General features: G+C 40.9%; 1 protein-coding gene across 1 annotated transcript; it reads right to left on the reverse strand.

The window, feature by feature from the left end:
* Positions 1-7,326: 7,326 nt before the first annotated feature.
* On the reverse strand, positions 7,327-18,135 carry MPC1 (mitochondrial pyruvate carrier 1). Its single transcript, XM_077782081.1, has 5 exons — positions 17,973-18,135; positions 17,265-17,268; positions 10,825-10,921; positions 9,074-9,206; positions 7,327-8,329 (listed from the first exon to the last, which is right to left on the reverse strand). Exons 1-5 carry the CDS (start codon positions 18,041-18,043, stop codon positions 8,311-8,313), a joined length of 324 nt encoding a protein of 107 aa, XP_077638207.1. The 5' UTR covers positions 18,044-18,135; the 3' UTR covers positions 7,327-8,310.

Here is an 18,135-nt window from a genome sequence, read left to right on the forward strand (position 1 = left end):
GAACCGGCCTTCCCGTGGCAGCGTGATCTGCATGAGCGCGATGAACACAGGAGAGAGAACACAGCACCGCGGCTACGCAGCGCCCTGGTAGAACCGCGTTGGGACACGCGGTACCTCGTAAAGGTGGAACTTCCTTAGCATCAGTTTTTGCCCGTTGCCTGTGGTCCTGTTGCTTGGCACCACCAAGCCAGAGGCTGGCGCTCCAAATGATACACAGGAAGTTCCAGCTGAATACGGGACAGTTGTCTTTACTGTGCAGGCGACCTAGCACTGGAACAGATTACCCCGACAGGTTGTGTAGTCTCCCTCAGTGGACGTGTCCAAGAACCATCTGGATGCGATCCTGTGCCGCGCGCTCTCGGATGACCCTGAGCAGCGTGTGTGCGAGCAGCCGTAGCCCGGCCGTTCAGGGGCACGGGCAGGCGGCCGGGCTTTAGTCACCCGCTGCCAGCCCGCAGGCACGCTGCGAGCCGCAGCGCCAGCAGCTCCGGGAAGTGGGGCTGCCCGAGGCGCCCAGCGCCCACTTGTGAGCAAGCCAGGTATTCTTCCAGCTAGAATGGGTTGGGCGGGGAGAAATGGGATTGCAGAGAAGGTGTTCACACCTTGCTCCAGAGATTCCCAGTGTGGCCCCGTTAAACTCTGCCCCTGTAGGAAGGGGTGGGGCAGATGCCACCACGCTGCCCGGTGTCTTCGCTTTGCCTGCGCGATCCCAGCAACACTCTATCCTCCATCTGCCCTGTTCAATCCTGGTCATTCCGTGTAAGTCTCCCTGTCCTGCTCTGTTCAGACGCTGACTCTGTGTGTCCTCTGGGGCTGTTTATGTGTGTGTCTGCCCTTGAACCAACACGTCACCACTGGCCTGGGTCGTTTGCAGGGAGAATGAGGCTGCTGGCTGGAGGAAAGGATCGAGGTGTCACATGCAAAGTGATAGCAGGCAGCTGCGTTGGGCTGGGACAGGAGAGAGAGATGGGTGATAAGTGCTGTGTAACACGCTGCTGTGTGAATGAAACTTGATAAAAGCCAGAGCAGCAAAGCCCCAGTGAGGCCCTTAGGACGGAAACATTCCCTTCCCACCCTCCTCCCCTTCTCACACACACTTAGGAAGTTTCCCATGTGTCTTCTACCTTGGCTTTTAGGTGAAACACTTTGAACAAACTGTACCTTTCCAGCCTGATAACAGGCCATTAGCATCACAGGAAGCTTTAGGTCAAGGCTGAAATTAGTAATGAAAGAAACACTTGTAGACATGGCTGCATGAAAGTAACCAAAGAGCCGCAGAATGTCACCTGAACCAGGCAGCATTGCTCATACCTTGTGAGGACCTGTGCAGGGAGGACAGTGTGTAAGGGAACAACATAACCATAGCCCTGCAAGAAGGGGAGGAGAAATGGGAGAAAGAATGGAGAGGGTATATGAGGGTATGTCTGAGTGTGCACAAATCATCCTTAGTAGCCCCCAGAATTATACAAAATTATTTGTTACAAAAGTTTTAATTCCAAAGCATATATAAGAGCAAAATATAAAACCAAGAAAGTTATCTTTTTTTTTTCCCCCCTCCCATTTTATAGATAGATATGGGCAGATGCAGAAAATTGAAATCTGAGTCTAACCTGGTCTACATGTCTTTAAGCAGGAGTGGTTGGCTGTGACTTGGATTACTGGTGACTTTCTGGTAGTATAGGGAGTACAGGCAGGTAAGCACCTGGCAGAGAGCAAGCTGAAGCTGTTTTGTTGTTTCTGTTTGAAGAAGTGCACAGAGAAGAGTAGTGCACATGTGGGCAGTGTGAGGCATCCAGCTTGAATTCTACTGCTTTCGTCTCTTCCCACCTGTAGCCCGCCTGGAACCCACAGCTGTTTCACTTCTGAATGGGGCAAAGGGTGTTTTTTGTTTCCTTGCTATTTTCTTGAGCAGAAGGTTGCCACAGTCACCCCAAATGTATTTTTCCTAGTTTCTCTGCTCAACAGAAATTCTTAATTCTCTGTACTGTCATGGAATACCATGAGACAGTCATTACCTTGCATGAAAAAGAGGCAGTTTGGAAGGCCTATGTTCAGTGTTTCCATGCTGATGAACTTCAGCTGATAAGGCAGGATGAAAAAATTACTCTGCTTTTCTAAAAAGATCAAATTATTTCCCTAACACAAGTCAAAATAGCTGCTACAAAGTATCATACTGCCTTTAGATCACAAAGCTACCACATCTGAAGATCTTCTCTGGTTTTATGATGATAGTGTTATGGATTTGCAATTCTCAGTTTCTCTGTTCATAAGGGATGGCGTGGTTTGCTTACAAGTTTCATTGATTCTTGACCTTACTTGTTTGTGTGTATCTGCATCTAAATTTGAAGCTAACTAGAAAATCTGCTAGGTAATGTTGTCTTCTTGAAAAATGTGTGAATTCAGCCAACTTACTGGATTGATGCAGTTGGTGGCATACTTCTAATGTACATAAAGCAGTATCTGTACACTTCAGTCTTGTAGCTCTAACAGCTATAAACCTGTAAACACTTATTCCATAAAAATAACAGTTCTGTGATTGCTCTGGTCATAATGTAGGGCTCTTATGTCCTGTATCCCTCCCATCCTTGCATTTTTTATGTTTGGAAATGGGATGTTTGAATGAATACTGCTGAAAGGTTAAGATCAGGGGTTATAAGAAACAGTCCTACAGAGACTTACTGGGAACATGGTAGAAAACAAAATGTAGAGCTGCTTTGGGGATTTGCCTATTCCACTTGATGACACTCCACCTCAATTCTGCTGTGTGGTGCAAACAGCTCAAATTACACAAAGCAGCAGCTTCTGAAGGCCTCTGAAGAAAAAGGAGCTTAGCAGTGGGGAGTGAATGCCCTTTGTATATTTTGAAAAGATCCTCTGCTTCTGAAAATGCAACTATGAACATCTTCCAACAAGCCTGCATTGCTGACAGTGACAGGTAGTGGTGATCCTAAAACAAGGAACAAGGAAGCAAAAGCTGAAAAAGCTATCTCATCTCTTACAGTTCAGGAAACCCATCTCTTCATTTGTCTGCAGATCAGCCTAAGTCACAGGCCAAATGGTGATTGTTTCTGCTGTGACTCAAACCTTTCCAGATCTAGTCATCAGTTCTCTAGTGACACAAAATAACCTCTCATAGGTCTCTGATGTAGAAAACTGAGGCATACAAAAACCAGCTACAGACGAGCTATTTCCGAATGTGCTTGGCAGGCACCTGGTAGTAGCCAGGTATGTGTATGATTCACAGGAACACTGTGAGCTATTGCAATGCTTTGGAGGGAAAGGCAAAAGCCTTTATTAGCTCTCTGTGGCCAAAACAACACATATACCTTAGGACTAAAAACACAATATGAAATTATTCCCATCAGACTATAAATCAACATCAATTAGAGCAAGTTACAGCAATGGTTGTCCCCTGAGTAAGTTAGGTACTAAATGCTTTCAAAATTATTAAATACTTTCCAAATTTTAAGTGGCTTACTTTGTACCTTTACATCTTTCTAACACAATGGACCAAATACAGCCAACATGTAAGTGCTGCCATAACTGACATTGCCTTCTCTTGCACCAAAGGCTGGGTTTAGACCAGTTATCTCCATACAAGTTTCACTTAATGAGAAAGACATGACCCAGATTTCAGACGAAACAAATTAGTGGAAAATTCCTAGCCTTGTTGCCATAGTTACTTGAAACCTGCTGTTAAAGAAGGTGGGAAGAAAGGGAAAAGGATGAAAAGTAGGAAAAGAAGAGAGCAATATCATGGTCAGGCTTAGGACATGTGATAGAGGATCTGGAAGGAGTAGGACCCCAGTGAAGACACTCAGAGCAGGTTATCCATAAAACCAATATTTCTGCCTTCTGGCTGCCATTGATTTGATTCCATGGACATTGGTTATTTTTAAGTGGTTACCACAGTGACTAAATGCAATGCACTACTAGGTATTAGATCTGCAGAGGCAGATGGATTGGGTGGGGAGAGACAGACTTCTCCATAATTAATTTAATAAAGAAATTGCCTCATTTTAAACACCAGACTGATTGTTTTTCTACTTTATAGAGATTGTAAAACTTGCAGCAATGTCTTGCTCAATCAGAACAAACCTTTTAGCCTTTGTGTAAGTTGGCAGCAGAAATACTCCAGCTCTAGAGAAGCAGAACTGCAGTCATATTGCATCAGGCAGTGAGCACTGTTCTTCCCCAAATACAGATAGGACCAATACACCCTGTGAGACACAGGCTGAAAGCGTAAGAGAGATGGTAACTATGCTTGTGAATATATCCTGTATTACTGTTTTATATTTTACTGCTAACTTTGAAGTCTGTCACATGAGCATGAAGAAACAGATTGTATTCATTAAAGGCTTTCGAATAAGTGATACGAACGTATCACTCTAATAGGCTATCTTATTACTTGTCTTTATCTCATCTTTTTATTCCTGCTCTTTTTGAGTGCCTTCACATTCTTATAACTGACAGGTAAAGAAATAACTTGTGTCTGCACTGCTACCTGTGTAATACAGATACATGTACACTGGAAACACACACAGCTGAAGTAAATGCATTTGGTAGTTTGATGCTCTACATATTAGTTTGACCATAATAGAGTTTGTACCAGCATTCATGCAAGGGAAAACACTGGAGTAGTTATAAGACTGGTCTGTCCTAATCTAGGACTGTATTTTCTAAGCACTTTATTTCCATGTCAAAGCCTGTCTTGGTCCCAAGGAGAAAACCCTATTTTTTTTTTACTGCCTCCTCTGTCTCTAAACTTACTGAGACTTTCCCCACCCAATTCTCTGCTGTGCTGTCCTTGCTCAGATGACACCATTGTGGCTTTGTACGGAGAACAAAAGGTAACCCTCAATTCTAAGGAGAACTACATTTTACTATGAGTGTGTTTTCTCTCAGAGCTGGCAGGCTGTATTGGTAGCACTGGGGCCAAGAGAATTTTCTGCTGGTTTTAGAGTAGGGAACATTCACTTTTTATAGAAGTCTTAGAAGTAAAAATCCTCCAAAGCAAAGCTAAAAAATTACCAAAAAACCCAACCACCACCCAAACCAAAATAAACTACAACCCCCCCCCAAAAAAAAAAAAAACTCCACCACCCATATAGAGCAGCATTGGCTAAAATGATTATAAAGCATGAGACAGTTGTATGATATGAGGTTGAACAAAATTCCCTATTAGTAGGTGTTATTACACTCGTTAAAGAATCCTTGCATAATTCCTTCTCTTCCAACTACACAATTATGGTTATTGCTCTCTGTAATTACCATTCTATCAAATTATTCCCACATTTGAATCATAAATCATCAAGCTTCCAGATCAAGGCCACTCAATCTTGCAGTAGCAGAAGAGAGCTAGTTTAATGCCATGGTCGTATAGTCTTAAGTCTTCCCTTTCAAAAGTGACTCAAGGCATCTCCAGCTCAAACTGGGGAGAAAGGGGGAAGAAACAGACAGACAGAGAGCTTAGCTGGTACTCTCTCCCACTTGAATTCCTAAGGGTGTTGTATTCCTTACCAGCAGTGTAGCAGGACTTGCTCAGAAAGGTGAGAAATTCTGTTCTGTCTGAAGACATGAAAGAGGATAGCAGCTGTTGCTATAGCAGTAACCACTGCAGCAAGAGAGGAAAGGCCATGCGTCTCCCAGTTTTACTGTGGTAGACAAGAAGCAGAACACACAGGGCAGTGCCTGGGAGCAGAACAGCACAGGTTTCTAGTGACAGGACATGTCCTACAGATGAACATTGTTATTAAACCAAGCAGGTATTCCAGAACAATAGCAAGTACAGACAAGCCCTATAATCTTATAAATCAAAAGCAAATACTGAATTCTAACTTATAATTAATCAGTGAAACTCACATAGCCTCATTCTTTCATGCGATACTACCTGAGGGGAATAAGAAAAGAACAAAAAGAAGCCATTAGCACCATTAAGGTATTCAAACTCAAGAATACACCATCTCCAGTCCTCTTTAAGCTATTGTTCCCCTCTTTGGATTATCCCAAGCAGCCCCCTCCTAAAACAGCCATATGCTGTTTCGTGCCAGAGGAGTAGGATGCAGGCTAATCATACAGTTATTTATTACAAGAATTCATTTTAATAATATTTCAATGATCCCCTTACGCCCAGCACCTTTAAACACAGAAGTGGTATGTAAACAGCTTGATAATTAATGGTTTGACTGACACAGGCCACAAGCCACTTGGTGGCTCTCTGCCCATATAAACTATTTTTGTCACTAGGCAGACTAACAGGCAGTGGAAATCCAGCCCATACTGGATTTCCCTTCCCAAATAGGACCAGCTCCCTTCAAGTCCCATGAAAAATGGGCCTTTGTCGCCACCCCTTCCCCTTTTTTAAGTCTGGATGGACTGCAGGAAGCATCCCTGGTTTAATATCTAATCAAAACAAGGTAAAGCCCACTTTCCACCTGCAATTCACTCTTGCTCTAGTCCAGTATTGAAGAATTTGAGCCTTATCACAGTGAATGGAAAAGGGGAAGAAAGAAGGAAATAAAGTATGGTGCAACTACCAGGAAAATGAGAGAAGGAACTTTTGTAAATGGGATTCTCTGGGTAAAGGAGCAAAGACAATCAGGAGCTAATGAACAGTGATCAAGTGAGGGCAGAGTACAGCCTTGTACTGCAAGCTTCATGCAAGAGCAGCATAACACATTTCCTCTACCAAGTTCAAACTCAATAGTAGCTTATTTTTCTCTCCAAAAGTGATATAACAAACTATAAGGTGCCAAGATAATCAGCTGTTGTTACCTGCTTGTGTCTCACTACTCATTTGCATAGAAGTCTAACAGTATTGCTATTCCAGGAGATAGGGAGAAAGGGGAGGGAGTGGGGGGTGACTGCTTTTGTGACAAGACAGCAGTGTTGAAGGGGCAGCTTTATGGAGTAACTTTTCTAAAGCAAGAAGCAGCAGTCAGTACCAGCTTTAGCCATCCAGCAGACATGTCCTATTTGCTTCTTTCATATATGTCCATCAACAAATGCTAGCATCACAACAGAATTAGAAGATGGTCAATTAGGACTTGCTCTAATTGCTAGAAGGTAATATGTAATACTGACTTAGCTGCATAATGAGAGCTCTGAATTCAACCCTGCCCATCACACTACAACTACTCAGTCTAAGTACACCTACATGTTTTCCTGCTGGGAGAAGAAGCTTTAGGTATTAGGATTCACAGGACACTTTAATTCAGTACATACTGTTTAATTTTGAGCCTATTTTTGCTTCATGCTATTGCATGAGCAACACTCAATAATAAAATTACACTTTTGGGTCTGTTATCACAGTATGAAAAACAAAACTTTCCCAAGTGTTCAAGAGTTTTATTGCCATTTGTAATATGTTTATTGTTCAAAAACACCGCACTGAAAAAAAAATCTGTAACATATATTCTCACATTCTTTGTCAATTTTACCTTTACAGCAATGTGACTTTCAGGCAGATCATGCAGGAAAACCATTCTCACAATGAAGTCAAAAACTACTGAAAGGCACTTTACGTCCTTCAGATCATAGACTCCAAACAAGTTTAGTTTTTGCCTGTGTAAGAATTACTTACATCTAGAATAACTAAAACAGTAGGAAAAAATAAAATTCACTTAGAATTCCTTAAAGAACAGAATCAGGCTTTGTTGCCTTCCTTCATTCAGTGCTATGCTTTTGTTTTTCCAAGCCTTCTTTAAATAGCGTGTGACATAAAAATGGTTGTTAATGAAGTCTCTTTACTGAGAAAAGGCATGCAGTGAGGGAAGAGGGATGGCTGCTCACTTCCAGGCTGCCTATCTACACATTTGTTCTTGTAGATCAGCAAGCCACTGCTTAAGTTAAAAAAAAAAAGAGAATAGGAATGAATGCACTCAAGTTAAATGGCTTTTAAGATTATGTTAATACATAATGATACCACCTACAGTTCTGTTTACTGACCTCTGTTCATGTTGATTTTAAAATGAGTTTTGTCAAATTATCACAGGCCACTTTGTAGACCCTTAGATAAAGTTGATTTTCAAATATTGCTTGCTATTTGGGTGGCTAATGTCTTATTAGAAGGGTAGTTATTAAAGATCAGTAAGGCAGCAAGACTTTAAATGTAATGGTTTACATTGCTGAATAGTACTTTTAAAAAGGCAAGATAAAAAAATTATTAGAAGAATTCTTGGTAGGGTCATATTCATAATAGGTGTTTCTGTTTCATCCCCACTGTAATTGTCACAGCAACTGTAGATGGCATGTCTTCCTTGGTTGTCATTCACGATCAATACATTCCCTGGCTTATTTCAAGTAATATATTTAGTTCTTTTTCTCCATCCTGCCAAAAGAAAACAGCTTTTGTAAGAGTGAATATTGAAATACAATTGCTATTAAAAAAACTTTATGAATGAAGGACATTGGTCAGTAACTTAGCAGAGACAAGCCCACTTGCAGTTTTGCAGTCTTATTTTTAAATTTATATTTCAGAAGGTTTCATCCTCTATTGCTCCACAGTAATTTCTTGGAGCAGAAGAGAGAAAACCCATAATCCTGATCACCAGGATTGTTTGGGGCAGTGTCTGTCTGCACTGCTTGCTACACAATAAGGGTGTGAGACTGATCACAGTTTGTTCCCCAGGCATATTCAGTTGGCTCCACCTCGTGTATGGAACAGTCAGCACTGACAGGTTTTGTGCAACTTCTCTTTCAGATATACAACTCCTTCACAGTTTTATGGATGTTTCCATCTCAGGTATTAGTTACCAAGATGGATACACGCAGACAAATCAACAGACTGCACAAAAAACCCCAAAATAGCCAGCAGCTGCTGAAGGCCCTGTCTACACTTCCTCATGACCACAAGGGCTTCCTGCCTTTTCTATGTGCAGACCTCAGAAGGTTCAAAGGAGATGCAAAGTAGAACGTTCTGCCTACTGACAACAAGCCTGTTCACAGGTTTGTAAAAGGTACTGAAGTTAAACAAGTTCAGAAACCATGAAGAGCTTTGCACCACAGTTAATCACTAACACAGTATTGCAGGTGCCATCAGTTTATGACTTCCCCATTTAAAAATGTGACTTGCCTGTATTTGATCAGTCGTCCTCCTTGAACAAGTTGTGCAACTTCATTAGTGAAATGGCATGCAAAAAGAAGCCAGTTTCTTGGCTGCACTTTGTAAGCAAATCTCATGAAAGCCAAGGAATAACAACACAGTGCTGCAAAAGATAGATTAGATAGATCTTGATAAGATCTTGTTAAGAAACTGTAAATATCTGCAATTTGTTTAGTTACAATTTTCCTACTAGTAAAATGTAATAACAGGGAGAAGATTTGTTGCTGTTTATGAGTTTTCCAACAGCCCTACAAACATGTCCACTTTGAGGCTCCAATGCACAGAAACATAAAATAGTGCTCATTTCTACTACACAATAAAATCTACATGGCTGCAGCTTTTCATAAAAATTATTTTACACATACAATATCCTGTGATGCAACTTAATTTTTTTTAGTTTATCTAAATTATCTCAGCCAGAAAATAAGAGTTTATTTCAATGAGACAGTCTGTCATATAGTATTATTCTGACAATTTCTAAGACAAATTATTTTTAAAGACACTAATCACTTAAATACAGTTCTTTCTGGGAACATTTTAAGATTAGGAGCTTTCAATGTCCAGGGAATAATGAACATTCAGAAACATGAAGCTTTGTTATCTGCTTTCCAGAAAGATGAGAAACTATTTTGATCTACTCTCCTACCATAATTAAATACAGGAAATTACAACTCAAGAATGCCCTAGTTTTGTAAAGTTCTGACAGGCTTAAAGAAAAAAATTGGTAAACTAACTGTTCAAGAAGACAGCCTTTTTATAAGTACAAATATTCTCTTTTCATTCCCCAGGTTCTGTACACACAAACTATATATACTTGCAAGAATTTAAAAAGGTGTCTCAATATTGCTGAGCTGAGTAGCTCCCACCAAAACACTATTTACAAAACAGTTTTGCTGTACTGGAGCTACTTAAACTAGTCTTCTGTCTCAAGGAAGATGATTAAGGGACTGAATTACTTTAAACAGAGCCTAATGATAATGGGACTATAAAATTTCTTAAGCCGCAAGTATTTTGCTTGAGGGAAGAATAACTCAATTAAGTTATTTAGTGAATTAAGGAAGCAATGTAATGCCAAAGTTAAGCTAATAAATTAAAACTGCAAGATTTCTACTCCTAGAAAAGAATTTGAACATGGAGGCATCTAGGCAAAAACTATACATGTTCCAAAGAGAGGTGGAAAAATACTGCTTATGCATTTAAGAATAATTTCTCATTAAGAGTCACAATAGTTTCTCATAGACAACTGCTTTGCAAGGACTTAAAGCCTTCTTTCCTGCTTCCTGCACCCTGCTGACCAATCATTACCATTTTTTCACTTTGTCAGTGCTGATAAATATTTAAATCTCACACTAACCACAAAGGATCATTGTTCCTTATACGAAGATTAAAACTGAATAAAGATATACATTTTGAACAAGTGTGTGCAATAGCTTAAGATAATAGGAGTTATACTTCAGGAGACAGTCTGGTCTTGAAAACTCCTAAGGGTCAAGAGCTGCCTCACTCTCCCCTCCCAAACTAGTGGAAAGCTTTCCAAAAAAGAGCCCTGCCATTTTTCAGTACCTCAATTTAAATGGCCTCTAAAGTTATGTAACAAGATATTTGATATCTACATCTGCTTTGATCACAAGTTTGCAGACAACTAATAATATATCACTACTTAAACGACAGAAACTGTTCTGGAGTCAGTTTCCAAACAAGAAGTTTGTCTCAGGTCTTACCAAATGTCATTCTGCCACTAATAATTTCTGGCGATTTCTTCATGTCATTAATAGCAGCGACAGGAAGACCCCAGTTGGCAACTGGCCCCCAAAAGTGCTGTGAAGAGGGAAAACAAAAATAAAGTTAAACAGAAACAAAAATCTACAGTATTCTTAGGGGTTTTTTTTTAGCCACACAAAACTAGAAGGCAGGATTATTGGCAAAATTCCAAGAAAAGACACACTATTTTTCATGTAAGAGAGAAATGAAACCTTTCTTTTTGTGGGATCTACTCTTCAGAAGGAAAGGTAAATGAACTTACTCTGGATCTTCTTTCAGATCAGAGAGGAACTATCTAGAGCCATTGAAATAGAATTTTTTAATTATAACACAGCAGTCATTAACCACCTGATTGGCATTGTTAGATTCTTCAGATTTATAGCTCACTTCTATGCAGAGAATTAGCATTTCCCTCTTTCAATTAACACTCCTCAAAAATATATTGAAAACATAAGGACTTGATGACGTGAAGAACTGAAGGGGTTTTCATTTTATGCTGAGGATGAAGAAAAACTCAGCCAGCATCTTCTTGTGAGAACTTACACCCTCTCTTTGAAAGAGCAGGGCCAGCAAGCAAAGCAAACTGTTACCCTGAGCTTCACCTGCAATTGCTGAACCAATCTGGTGATTACTTAAAACTCAGTGATTCAACAAACGTCAGAGGAGAGCAGTTACCAACAGGTGTGTACACAGAATAGAGACAAGAAGTGGAAAGGATCAAATGAGAAAAACTAATAAGTTTATTTTGATGAGTATTTAAAATACTCTAAGAAAAACAGTGTCTTAAGTTCAATTTCTGCTACTGTTATGAGCAACAAGGCTTCACCAGAATTCTTTCTACAGAAGATACACACAGTACTTGCTTCAGCTTCTTCTAAGTAGAAACTCATTCTCAGAAGCAACTTGGCCAGATACAACAAAAGAGATGCACCTCACAAGAAAAAGCTTTGCAGATACCAGCTATATCCATGTTTTGACACTTTCTGTAACTGTAACATGTTTAATGATTTGGAATTCTCAGGGTGTATTTAAATTTCTTGCAATTTTAATTCTAAGATACTCTTGCCAGTCTTGCTTGCAACAGTACAGTCAGACTAAAAGCCACACTTGCTTCGTGCAGTTGCAATAGAAGAAACTTAAATAGAAAAAAGTGAGTTTAACACATAGTTTTGATAGTTCAACTTCAGTGCAATATGCACAACATAGTATTTCTGCAAGTTTAGATTTACAACAGTATTCTTAATAACATAATAAAAGCATTTGTTTGCTATATTCCTAGTGGTAGGAAAATTGACATCTGTAATGATTAAAGCCTCTCAAGCACATCAGAGGTAACATGGCATAACTGAGGGGAGTTGCATGAGTATGTGGTATTTACACTGTACCACCACACCAAAATAAACTTCAGGTGGAGAGACACTACCTGTACTTGGTGATGGCTTTATAGTAATTTCAGGGGTCTCATATGAACAACTGTACTTTATGAAAGATTTTTCTTGAATCTCCAAAATATTCACAGCTTTTAAGAATCTGTGTGACAGCTTTTGTTTTGAAAAGTAAATTAAATCAACTTGGTATTTTTACTCAACTAATTGCCATTAGAACATAACCAAATAATACACCATAGATTATGGACCACTCGAATCCAGCCTGTGCAAGCTGAAGAATCATCAGTAAACAAAAGTACTGCAGCAGTAGCTTTTCACTGCTGAAATGGAGTTTTATTTGGAACTTTGAGATTGCTATCAGGCTTTAAGTGCCTCAAGGCAGGCAGCCCTTTGAAGTCTCACAAGAATTAAAATACACCTATAAAGTTTGTCTTTTGTCTAGGTAGAAGAGCAAATCTTCCATAACATTATGATTCACAGTACAACAGGCATAAAATTCCCACTTCCAGTTTCAGGGGCAAACTGAAAGGGTCCAGGACAGAAGACGAGTGTAAGGCGAGTTATTTTGTACATTTATTGTCTGGCCTGAAAGCCATTAGAGATAAGCCAGGTAGCTTGGTTATGTAACAGTATTGCTGCTACATAGAAGAATGGGTTTCACACCGCTCTGATCTCCTTAACAAAAGGGTATGGAAAAATCATAGCCCCTTTAAGACACTCTGAAGGAGCTAACACTTGGTCATCTTAACCTCAGACTTGCAATTAAATATTCCTCATGCATCTCTCCTGGAGATTTGTAGCATGCCTTTCAGGTGCAGACAAAGTCGTAACAGTACTAACAGAAAAAGACAGCAAGCTCCTGAAGTTAGGAAGATTGTGAAACCAGAAATACCCTCCCCCTTTTCTTACCGTACTGTTCAAGTGCACCATCATTGTTTTCCATTCAAAAAGCACATGAAAGAAAGAAGAAAAAAAACCCACATTAGTTTCTTTAATAATCTACATAGACAAAAGCATACCACAAATAGAAAATAGAAGTCAGAAAGCTGTCACAGCATTAACTTTGAATAATGTATTAGTGTTTAAAAAAAAAATCCCATTTCCCACAGGAGCTATCACTGTGACAAGTTTTTTTGCTCTTTTTCCCAGCTACGTAAAATCCCATTATGGTCAGTGGAAGACATTCAACCCTTCAGAGCACCCAAAATCCTACCCCAACTACTTCAAAGGATGCCAAAAGACATCGAGCTTTGTCACGACAAAGCTAAACAGCTAGAATTATTCAGTGAAAGCTTCAGAGTCACTTGGAATTCTCTGTATTCCTTAGTAAGTAGGTCAAACCAAAGATTGCCAGATATCTTCCTGTCACCGTGTTTCTTCCTTCCTGTGGCTGTACCAAACATGAACTATAACACATTCTCAATGATACATGCAATTACACTTCAGTCATGTATGGGCTTCATTTCAGTGTTAATCTAGGTACCAATTTATGTAATAACTTAATGATCTATGCACAAAAGATAGACTACATCATACACTTACGATTGCTTGTCATGAAGCTTTTGTAACAAAAGCTGGCAAAATTTTAAGCACCTTCTTTCTTATAAAGACACTGATAAGACTTAGTTCTGAATTACGACTTACAAGAAGGCCTTTCTTATGAGAAATTGGTAGGCTAATAGAAAGCCTGAGTTGCAGAACACTTTGTAACTATCACTTCCCTCACACTGATTTCCATGTTCTTAGATCACCATTTTATAAAGAGCTATGGTAAGGGAACAGTCAGGTGTACTTAGGAAATCACACAGGATGTGTGTTTCAGTGAGTCTTCACTACAAGCTGGTTCAAGGTCCTTCATTTGGATGCCCTTGACTAGTCTAGCCACTTGTTGTTTGTTTTCTCTTTAACTGATCTGCAGCAACAGTTGACTAAGTTCATAAGACAAATGTAAACTTAAATTTCTTCATAAAACACAAACTAAAGTTCAGATGCATCTTCTGGCACCACATTTTTATGCCAACAGAAGTCAGCCTTAATTTTTAAAGTGTGAGTTGTTTCCAGGGAGTGAAAGCCTAAAATAGAATCAAACTGATACTACTTTAACAGAGTAGGCAGCTCTGGCTGAGGTCTTACAAGGTTGTCCTTACAATCACATGGGAGCGGAACATGTATAGAAGAGGGTAAACCAAGGGCACATCGACTCTCCCAGGAAACAGGCATCCAGCTCCAAAGCTCTGCAGCCAAGAGAGTTGCAACACATGCACCACATCCAATAGCGAGGATACTGCACTATGGGTACACATCTATTTCTGAAGTGACTCCCTTCCAAATTATTAATTTCCAAGAACCTCAAGAACTAAATTCAGTCCCTTGACAAAGAAAACACTGTACTAATGTTTTCAGAACTGTGAACAACAGCTGTTGGATTTACCCAGTTTCCAAGTGTCAGTTTTCTGTATAAATGTCTAGACAAGATAAGAGGAACCCAGGGGTGACAATACCTCATATTGGTACTAAACTCATTCCAAAAATGCTACAGTGGGAAAGACCTAGTTTTCTAAAATTTCTGCATCTATTTCCCTCATTCTGGCAATAAGAATATTAGTAGGCCAGAGACCATTCTGCAAATATAGGTGAACTGTCACTATGTGTTTTCCCCACACTGTCATCCCCTAAGTGGAAAGGGCACTACCCTTCTGCAAAAGGGCCAGTCGTTCAGTTCTCAGAGCACACAAGGCAAGCAGGTGCTGTGTCCACCAGTTTCTAGCCTGCATCACAGAACTTTTTACTTTAAAATTCTTACATCCTCATGTTGAAAGATCTATTGAAGAGAACTGAAGATCAGCTAGTTTTAGTTCTATGACCAATGCTACCTTCTCTGAAGTTTGCTTAAGTTAAAAGAAAGTTCCTATGCAGCTCACATCAAAGTGCTCAGGCTTTCCAAGAATGAACTATATTTCCAAGCCTTCTGCATATAGTCCCTACATTTGCATTAGTGCTGAGTCATCAGGAAGAGACATTTCAGAAATGTCCCAGCAGACTGCAATGTCTGTGCTTATTTTTCTGCTACCAGGAGATTTCTGCATTCCTTGCAATTCATTATGTGATGAAAGCAATTTAGGCTTCTACCACAAGAAAATGACAGCTTGTCTAGAATGATGTCTTCTGTCTTAGAGGAGGAGGGAAACAGTTGTATTAGATGTTTTTCAGAAGAGGTTTTAAATCAATAGGATAGGAAATAAGAGGATGCAGTTGCCCACTATTGGTGGCTTAGATAATATGACTATAGTGATAGCTGTCATTTTTAGAATCTGGAGAAAAAATACAACTTAAGGTTCACAAGACACAGAGCTACCAGTCTTTAATATGCTAATCAGCTAGTTTTAAATTACATTACTGCTGCATTTTACAAGAAGCAGGAAAAGCCTACCAACAGCTTATGTTCTTACTATGCTCATTTTGAAGCATTAGGACACAGGGTAGATTTGTATTTATATACTTTACAGTCATTCAGATCCCTATTAATCACCACTAGAGAAAAGCCAGTTTCACATGGCAGAATAATTAATTTTTAATGACAGTTTTAAAAGCAACTTCTCCTGTTTCTTTGTGCAAGATCCAAAAGCTAACCCATGACATAATGCAATTCTAATGCCAGATATATCCACCTGAACAAAGCATCATGCATTCATTACACTTGCTTTCATATTTTCAGATTTTGAAGCTGAAATCAAAGCTAATTATTCCAATAGATGTCTTTAAGTTTTTGATTGCCCCAAGCCATAATAATGGGGCACTTATTCTACCACTTTGGGTAGCCCAAGTTATTCTATTGAGAGTCAAGCAATTGGAAGCCTATCTATCTCTAGAATCCCAAACAGTACCTTAAGTCATTAATTCTGACAAACAACTTTCAAACAAACTTGATTCTCTGCAGCGATTAGATGCTGATTTTTAGAACAGACACCACAGTCTCAGGGCTTTAAGGACACTTACTCCCTGAGCAAAGAAAGGACTTTTCTTCAGGGTAGAGTCCTGTAGTCTGAGGAAAAAAATCGCCTCCAGGAAGACATGCAAAGAGATAACTCTCTACTTCTTATGCAGAAGACAGACAAGTCTTTTACTGACAGCTATTTAAATTTTAAACTTAACTTTGAAAATTAAGCAAGTATCTTGGTATATAGCAAGGCAGAACACAATCCATCCCAATAGTAGAAACCTGTGGAATGTTCTTTTTACTGGAATAGTCACATATGTAGCTTGTTTGAAAACTAAGTTAAATGCATCTGAAAGTTTTTTTTAGAAAAACCCTCTCAGTCTAGGGTGAGGATAGAGATATTTCCAGTAACTGTGATGACATTAGGAAGCAGCTGTAATCACATCTGGATGTTTGTTTTTCTAATTATGAAGCAGATTACTGGTTTAATAGCTATTTACATACTTCACATGAATGCTGTTACAGTTAACTAAATGTTAACACTCATGCATCTATGAAGCTTACATGGAATCCTCAAGACTTACAAAAGGAACTACAGAAGCCTGCTCTGGACTTTTGTTTTGCTTCAAGGTTGTTATCTTCCTCCTCCTATTTTTATGGATTTTGATTCTGTGAATACTGAACAAATTAAGCAAACTTTCTAGTGCCTCACCATCCCTAAGGTAAAACACATCTTCCAAATATCTAATCTAAGTCTAGTCTCCTGAAGTTTAAGGCTTTACATTATAATCCCTTATCCATGCAGCCTTACAGCATGTCCTGCTACTTTAACCAAGACAACGTTTCAAAGCTAAACATATATCCTCCTACATGCTTGCTCAACATCAAACCAGTTGCAATAGACGTAGGTAAAACAGCAAGCAATAGCTATAGTGAAAGGTTGCTAAACCACCTTTATTAGACGAGGTAACTTTTGTTTAGTTTGTCAAACAGCCTGTCAGGTAGAGAAACTTCAGCCTGCCTACCTGAGACTGTTCCTGCACAGTGGTTCAGCAAGATTTAAGTATGCCAAAACTGTACTTTAGGCAGTCGTATAGTTTCAGTCCAGAGTGCCACATCCCTTACCACAGCACGAAAGACAAAGCTTGACACAAGCACTGAGCTGTCTGGGAGGTGACTTTAAGCCACGTTCCAACGACAGCGGGGCTCCAACAAGCCTCTGGAAAGAGACACCTACTTACACCTACTCAAGGGATCCAAACAACCCATCTTCACACTGCAACCATGATGAAGCTCGCCTCTGCCCAAGGCAGAGAGAAGCTCCTCTGCCCTTGCGGCAGGCAGCAGCCAGGCTGTCCCGGTCCCGGGCTGCCGAGCCCGCTGCCGCCCCGCGCCTCAGCCAGCCCTGCCGCGGCGGGCCGGCTGTCACGGCGGCACCGCAAGGTCAGGAGGGGCGCAGCCGCAGCTTCGAAGCGCGCCGCGTCACTTCAAGGTCACGGCCGGTTTGCTCGGGCCGGGCGGGACAGTGACAGCCCCCACGGCGAGACAAGGGGAACGCCGGGGCCACGGCACCTCCGGGCCGGCTCCTCGCTGCCTTCCCCACCCGGCCAGCCGCCGGTGAGGGCGACCTCGCCAGGGGTCAATCGGTACGAACCGTCCGACCCCGTCCCGGGCGCCCCGAGGCTGCGGGAAGCGGAGAGGTCCGGGGACCGAACGCTAGTCCCTACCGCCTGCCCGGGCAGGGCGGTGGGCTCGGCGATGACACCGCCCACGCCGCGCTCACCTCATCAGGTAGTCCCTGAACTCTTTGCTGCGCACATAGTCCACGGCCTTGCGGCCCAGCGCCGCCGCCATGGCGTCCCGGCGGCAGTGGGGTGAGGGCTCGCCCGCCTGGCCCGGCCGCCTCCCGCCGCGACGCCGCCGCCGCTGACAACTGCCCCGCGCGC

Source organism: Lonchura striata, chromosome 3 (assembly GCF_046129695.1).
Source record: "Lonchura striata isolate bLonStr1 chromosome 3, bLonStr1.mat, whole genome shotgun sequence".
NCBI lineage: Eukaryota > Metazoa > Chordata > Aves > Passeriformes > Estrildidae > Lonchura > Lonchura striata.

Bases quoted from the DNA above. Each gene is read 5' to 3' on its own strand.
- MPC1 (XM_077782081.1), bottom strand. From the start codon at position 18,043: ATGGCGGCGGCGCTGGGCCGCAAGGCCGTGGACTATGTGCGCAGCAAA. The intron at 9,207-10,824 runs GTAAGACCTGAG...TATCTTTTGCAG, and splicing joins TAGTGGCAGAATGACATTTG to CACTGTGTTGTTATTCCTTG.